This window comes from Panicum hallii, chromosome 5 (assembly GCF_002211085.1).
Source record: "Panicum hallii strain FIL2 chromosome 5, PHallii_v3.1, whole genome shotgun sequence".
In the NCBI taxonomy this organism is placed as follows: domain Eukaryota; kingdom Viridiplantae; phylum Streptophyta; class Magnoliopsida; order Poales; family Poaceae; genus Panicum; species Panicum hallii.
In genome coordinates, this window is record NC_038046.1 from 8977991 (window position 1) to 8985618 (window position 7628).

General features: G+C 48.5%; 1 protein-coding gene across 1 annotated transcript; it reads left to right on the plus strand.

Moving 5' to 3' along the window:
* The first annotated feature begins 47 nt into the window (after positions 1–47).
* On the plus strand, positions 48–5062 carry LOC112891899 (triacylglycerol lipase SDP1-like). The gene is made up of 4 exons (XM_025958902.1): positions 48–1110; positions 1804–2667; positions 2775–2918; positions 3032–5062. Exons 1-4 carry the CDS (start codon positions 559–561, stop codon positions 4169–4171), a joined length of 2700 nt encoding a protein of 899 aa, XP_025814687.1. The 5' UTR covers positions 48–558; the 3' UTR covers positions 4172–5062.
* The last annotated feature ends 2566 nt before the right edge of the window (positions 5063–7628 follow it).

The window sequence follows — 7628 nt, forward strand, 5'->3', positions numbered from 1 at the left end:
CCAAACCAACAAACAGCCTACGGCGGCCGGCCTCGGCCCGGGGATAACGCAACGCGGATCGAGGCCGCGCGCGGCGCGGCGCCCATCCTGACCCGCGGCCTGAAAATCGCAGAGCGCAGCTGGAGATCTGCAGTTCGGGCCGGGGGCGGGGGCGGTGTGCCGTGGCCGCGGGTAAGCTGTTGTTCGTTACGTCGCGCAACCTCTCCCGCTCCCCCTTATCTGCTCGCCCGTTTCTCTGACTCGGACGCCGACGCCGGCCTTCCCCCCTTGTCCCCACGCGTGACGCGCCCACGACGCCTCGTCGTCCTCTTGTGATCCCCCATCTCGCTGGTCGCTGCCGCCTCCTCGTCACCCTTCCGGCTCCCCTCGACTTGCCAAACTCCAACACGCCAGGCGCCCATGCCCCCCGCGCGTAGATAGCTGTAGCCAAGCAACCCTCGCCCTCTCCGACCTTCCACCTCTAGCGCCGATCCGAGCCTATTCTGCGATCCACGGCGCGCGGGCCTCCGTGAGCGGGGTGACCGGGTGACTCCCGGCGTGCCTGTGCCATTGCCCGGCATGGATGACATCGCCAGCGAGGCGCCGGTGGGGGCGTTCGCCATCGGCCCGTCCACGGCGCTGGGCCGCGCCGTCGCGCTGCGCGTGCTGCTGTGCGGCTCCGCGGCGCGCCTGCGGCACCGCCTGGCCGCGGCGCTGCGCGCCGCGCTGCACCTGGTGGCGGCGTGGCTGCACCCGCGGGACAACACGCGCGGGATCCTGCTCGCCGTCTGCGCCGTCGCGCTCCTACTGCGGGGGCGGCGCGGCAGGGCCGGGCTCAGGGCGCGGGTGCAGTCCGCCTACCGCCGCAAGTTCTGGCGGAACATGATGCGCGCCGCGCTCACCTACGAGGAGTGGGCGCACGCCGCGCGGATGCTGGAGCGCGAGGCCGCGCCGCGCCGCGCCACCGACGCGGACCTCTACGACGAGGAGCTCGTCCGCAACAAGCTCCGCGAGCTCAGACACCGGCGCCAGGAGGGATCGCTCAGGGACATCGTCTTCTGCATGCGCGCAGACCTGCTCAGGAACCTCGGTAATATGTGCAATCCCGAACTGCACAAAGGGAGGCTGCAGGTACGTAATGCTCTGCCATCACGTGGACTGAACCAAATTCCTCTGAGACATTTAGTTCAATATATCACGGTTATAGCAGTTTATTTATCTGAACAAACCACAATCCAAATTTAACTAGGAGGAAGCGCATTGATTTAGCTAATTTTAGTGTAGTTTGAATATTGGACTGCTCATTTTGGCATTTCGGAACAGATCTGTGACTCTTATTTGGGGATGGACAATTCCCATTTGTACATATGAAATATGATCACTAGACTTGACTAATCAGATTCTGCTCCTAACGATATGAAGGGAGATACTTCGTTGCTGAATAGGTAACTGGCTCAAAAAGTTGAACAAGTAGTAGTTATCTATCCTGTTCCTCTGAGTTACAAAAAGTAATCGAATACTACCTCCATCCTTAAATATATGACTTTCAGGACAAGCTAATTAGTTCAAAAATGAACTAATTTGCTTGTCCTAAATGTCAAATATGTAAGAATGGAGGGAGTGTGGCATTAAGGTGTGCAAATGATTCAGCCTAAAGTTATCACTATCAATCTACAAGTGACAATGAAATTGCAATATAAACATATTGCATCTTTTGGACATTTTTGTTGTGTTTGTACTTTGTAGTTGTTTGTTCACCCATTCGAACTTGTAGCACTATGTTGGTCATTAATGTGTTTTAATTGTAATGTTCTTACTGGCCAGGTGCCTAGACTCATAAAAGAGTACATAGAGGAGGTATCGACTCAACTGAAAATGGTCTGTGATTCGGATTCAGATGAGTTGCCGCTCGAAGAGAAGCTCGCATTTATGCATGAGACAAGACATGCCTTTGGTAGAACAGCCTTGCTGCTAAGCGGAGGTGCTTCATTAGGATCATTTCACGTGGGTGTTGTGAAAACCCTGGTAGAACATAAACTTCTGCCTAGGATAATTTCAGGATCAAGTGTTGGCTCAATAATGTGTTCTATTGTAGCAACGAGGTCGTGGCCTGAGCTAGAGAGCTTTTTTGAGGAGTGGCATTCCCTGAAATTTTTTGACCAGATGGGTGGGATCTTTCCTGTGGTTAAAAGAATTTTGACACATGGAGCTGTTCATGACATTAGGCACTTGCAGGTGCTTTTGAGAAATCTTACCAGCAATTTGACATTTCAAGAAGCTTATGACATGACTGGCAGGATTCTTGTTGTCACTGTGTGTTCTCCAAGGAAGCATGAGCCGCCTCGATGCTTGAACTATTTAACATCACCTCATGTTCTTATCTGGAGTGCAGTAACTGCTTCATGTGCTTTTCCTGGACTTTTTGAGGCCCAAGAATTAATGGCAAAGGATAGGTTCGGTCAAACTATTCCTTTCCATGCTCCGTTCTTATTGGGGATGGAGGAACGTAATGGTGCTACAACCAGGCGCTGGAGAGATGGGAGTTTAGAAAGTGATTTGCCCATCAAGCAGTTGAAGGAACTATTCAATGTAAATCATTTCATAGTAAGCCAAGCCAATCCTCACATAGCTCCACTGTTGAGACTAAAGGAAATCGTCAGGGCTTATGGAGGCAGCTTTGCTGCCAAGGTATGTCAAATAGTTACTCCATATTACACTAACTTTTTTTTATCTAAAGTAGCTGGCAGGATGTTATGATGTACTAATATGTGTGTTTATTGTTTTCTTGTATTTAGCTTGCTGAACTTGCTGAGATGGAAGTTAAGCATAGGTGTAATCAAGTTCTGGAACTTGGATTTCGGCTAGGAGGATTAGCCAAATTATTTGCTCAAGATTGGGAAGGTGATGTCACAGTCGTTATGCCAGCCACTCTTGCACAGGTCTGCAATGTTTCTTTTCCTTCTCTCCTTTCATGTAAATATTCTTTTAATATTACATGCAAATGTCATTTATTGACACAAATGACACATGATTCCTTTCGCTCTGTCACCAGTATTCCAAGATGATACAGAACCCATCTTATGCTGAGCTTCAGAAGGCTGCAAACCAAGGTAGGAGATGCACTTGGGAAAAGCTATCTGCCATCAGGGCGAATTGTGCTATTGAGCTTGCATTGGATGAATGTGTTGCCCTCCTGAACCATTTGCGTAGGCTAAAGAGGAGTGCGGAAAGAGCATCTGCCTCGCAAGGACATGGTCCTACAATCAGGCTCTGCCCATCTAGGAGGATTCCATCCTGGAATCTCATAGCAAGAGAAAATTCTACTGGTTCTCTTGAAGAAGAAATTCTTACATCTCCTACACGTACAAATCATCAAGGACCTGGAGGAGTTGCTGGATTATCCAACAGAAACCAGTATCTCCAGAGAATTGCACATGACAGTAGTGACAGTGAATCTGAGAGTATAGATTTACACTCTTGGACGAGAAGTGGTGGCCCTCTCATGAGGACAGCCTCAGCCAATAAGTTCATCAGCTTTGTTCAGAATCTTGAGATTGACACAGAATTCAGAACAGTTCCATCAAGGGAAGACGAGCCTGAGCTTGTGACTCCAAATGCTAGTAGCTTGGCAGCTCAGGCAGTCAGTAGAGAAGCAAATGACAGGAGCTTGGAGAACTCAGGTTTAGATTTTCATGATACTACTACTAGAACGGCATTTGGCCCTTCAACGAGTATCATGGTTTCTGAAGGCGACTTGTTGCAGCCTGAAAAGATTGAGAATGGTATTTTGTTTAATGTTGTAAGGAGGGATACTCTCTTAGGGTCTAGTAGTGGAGCTGACTCTCAAGGATCTCCTCGGGAACCAGATGTTGAAACAGTACAGACGGAGTGTCTCGATTGTGCATCAGCTTCTGATGATGATGACATGGAACTAAATGTGGTTAATGATGCAGCAACTGATCCCAAGAGAAGAAATAATCTACAGCATCAGGATTCCTCACTGGAAGAAAATGTATCTCGCCCCTCTTCCTTAAGTTGTGAAGATGAAACAAACACCAACAAACCAGAAGCTGCATCAATTTTTGATATATGTACAGAGATCCATCCGGCCACCCTCAGCAAAGAAAATAGCCAGTGGGAAGGGTCTTCGGAGAACACAGAACTGGAAGCAGCAAAAGATGTAATGTCCTGATGGCAATTCAGCTGGTAGTAAGGGTGGAGTTGTCTAAGGTGCTGCTAATTAGGAGACTTCCTCTCATTCTAAGGCATTGCTGTTTTGTGTTTTGATAACTTGCTAGCTATCGTGAAGTGGATGCAGAAGCTGTATGCTTTTCAAGTTCCAGAATAGGGAAGATCCAAAGGCTTTGGCTCGATTAAGGAACCAAATTTATTACTTTGAATGATAGAAGCAAGATTCTAACATCTAGGAGTAATGGAACTCAGACTGGAAATAATACATAAAATTAGTACAATCTGGGCATCAAATTTAAATTCGGTGAAAAACTAATTTGGGTGGCAGCAATTTTCATCTCAATTGGTACTGCAGATGTCCTGATAACCAATTGTTAGCTCAGAACCGTTAAGCAGTGGAGACAACAGACAAGAGTACCAGGACCTTCAATGTACATGGATGCTGATACAAAAAGTTAAGCATCTAATCCATGCCCTGCTGGTGTGCTAAAGAAAGTGTTGTCATCCTAAAGGTGTGAAATCAACACTGAGGAGATCAGGAACCACTCCAAGCCTCTCTCTCTTTGCGATGGAGTAATTATAAGAGCATATCTATCAATTCAGTATTGGTTTCTGTGTAATATATGCCTTATGGTGACTGTGATGTGTAGACCAATATGCAAATCTATCACCAACTGTGAAGTGAGACTATGCGAAGGCTAGGATAAGTTTTAGTCTCTGTCGCTTCCTCCAAAGAGAGCTTGATGGCTTGATCTCAGTTAGCATCACATTGCTGGAAACTGCAGGTGCCCTGTATCTGTATGCGTGCGCGTGTGTGGAACTGATTCATGAACCGCTCCATCTCTAATCTTGGATCATGACTAGGGATGCAAGTTATATATATTTTAGGTTATTGGATTGATATAAAAAAATTGATAAAATAAAATATAATAACTGCGTAAATAATTTGGGAGGAGAAATAAACTAGAGTAGGTGACATCGTAGTAATTAATAAGCTTACTATTAGATACCACTCTTAATGGTGACTCTTCTTTTCCGATGAGTACGGTTCGTGTGAGCTGTCAGCCTACTCACGGAGGCTACGGAAACCTTAAGCAAAAGAATAAGCGTGAAAATGGCATAGTGGTGATTCATTGTCTTGTTTGTGGCCAAATCTATGAAACCAGACTGCTACTGAATTTTCGTGAGGGAGGGGGAGCGGCGGCGCTTGCTACGGAAACGCCATTGCTGGTCGCCGCGTGAGGTCGAGTGGTCTGCAGCAGCACTGGTGATCGGCTTGGTGATGGCAGCTGGAGGAACAGCGGGGGGAACGGTTTACCAGTTCAATACCGATCGTGATTCCCTCTGGATGGGCGACGGCGGCGGCCATCGGCGGAGTGGCGGAAGCGAGGGAGGAGGTCCGGCAGAAACCAGGGGTGATTTTGTAAATAGTCTGGATCGCAATTATTGATCGCGATTCAAATCAGGGTTCTATCTGTAAAATTTAGGTATGGATATGCATATTCGGATAGCGATAGTCGCGATCCAATTTAGGGTGCACATGTAAATATGTGAGGATATTTATAAATATTTCCCGCCCGCGACATGGCAACCGTGGCTAGCTCTTGCTTGTAGCGGCGATGTCCGCTAGCCTCTCCGTTGTGCATCCCGAGGTTGCCCTCCGTCGAATCCACGCGCCGCCCCTAGCTAGCTGCGCGCGACGTCAAGCGCCTACAGCTTCCTCGCCGAGTGGCTCTCAGTTCGCTCGGCTTGGACCACCATCCCCTGGCGAGCCTCGCGCCTACAGCAGAGTATTGATCTCTTGGAAAAGTATCACACAAGAGCCAAGAATGACGTTTTTAGCTGTGGAGTCATGCTCCTGGAAGTCTTCACTGCAAGGCGACCCATAGGTCCTATGTTCACAGGAGAGCTGAGCATTAGGCAGTGGGTGCATGAAGCATTTGTGACTGGGCTTGCCTTTGTTCTGGACAACCGACTGCTGCAAGCTGAAGCACTTTCTATCCGTGACCTGAATGTCACTCTTTCATCGATGTTTGAACTGGGTTTGCAATTTCTCAAGTGACTCACCTAACCAAAGGATCACAATGAGGGATGTGATGGTAGCACTGAAGAAGATCAAGAAGGACTACGCCAACTTGATATCAGCAAGCACGCAGAGCGCCACTCTGTGAGGACCGATTTGCGATTATCCTTAAAGTATTCATCTGCAGGCGTATCTCTTCAGAAGTAGAACATCATCAGCTATCTTTTACTTCTCCTGGTCGTGTCGGAAATAAGTCCGTGTCCTGCGAAATGTAGAATTCAGTATTCACTTGAGTACACCAATAAGCAGTGCTGATTCTGTGTCATATTCGACTAGGAGCACATCAGCCTTTCTCGGTAATTGAAGAAAGCAGAGCAAAGCATGCAGCCCCTGAACAACTGGAGAATGATGCAGAGAGATTGTACGGACTAAGGAGTGATTCGGGCTGGGTTTGATCTGCTCAAATGATTCAGCTGACAAAAGGATGTCAATGAGAGACGTTGTCGGCTTCGTCGTGACACTGAAGAAGATAAAGGGATTACCTGAAATCGAGATCAGCAATACTGCAGGGGGGTTGCCAGCGACTACCTGTTACCATTTGTATACATGTGTTGATCTATTTATTTGCTTCTTCAGTGCAAGAACATCATCAGCTATCTTTCTTTTTTTTAAAAAAAAATCTTTTTCACTAGCTATTTGTCTCCTTCCCCTACACTGTGCAATGAAGAGTTCGGTCTTCACTTCAGACCGTGCAGAATAGCTATCAAGATCTCGTTACGGTGCTTGAAGGATGGAGTTGTTGCAGAATCGAAGTAATTAGTAATCTCTGCTTAACCGGGGACATCGTAAGGCGGAGACTTTTTCATGGCGGCCATTGCTAGGGACCAACAGGTCGCCGTTGCTGGCGGCCGCGCGTGAGATCGAGCGCCCTGCTGCGTCGGCCGTTCGCCTCGGTGCTTGCTGCAGGAAGGGCGGTGGCGGTGGCCGGCGGCGGCGGCGGACCGGCGGGACCGCGGGAGCAGAGGCGGGCCAAATCAGAGGGGAATGTGAAAAATACAGGGGTCTATACGTAAATATTTGGATCGCGATCCAAATCGAGAGTATTCGAAAATAACAGGGTATATATGCAAATATTCGGATCGCCATTATTAATCGCGATCCAAATCGCGGGCTACGTGAAAAATATGAGTGGTCTGTATGTAAATTGTAGGGGGCGATATGTATGTAAATAGTTGGGCCTATCGCGATATTCCCCGCCGGCGACACGGCAACAGCGGCGAGCTCTTGCTGCCGCCGGCGACCTCCGCTAGCGCCACCGCCGTGTGTACAACTTTCGCCCTCCGCGGAATAGACGCACCTGGCCGTCGCCTTCAGATTCCCTTGTGCCCCGCCGCTCGCTGGCTTTGATCGCTGGCTTTGCGCGCGGATTCTGCTG

Coding starts and splice junctions, on each gene's coding strand:
- LOC112891899 (XM_025958902.1), top strand. CDS start 559: ATGGATGACATCGCCAGCGAGGCGCCGGTGGGGGCGTTCGCCATCGGC. Junction 1,111..1,803: donor TGCACAAAGGGAGGCTGCAG/GTACGTAATGCT, acceptor CTTACTGGCCAG/GTGCCTAGACTCATAAAAGA. Junction 2,668..2,774: donor GAGGCAGCTTTGCTGCCAAG/GTATGTCAAATA, acceptor TCTTGTATTTAG/CTTGCTGAACTTGCTGAGAT.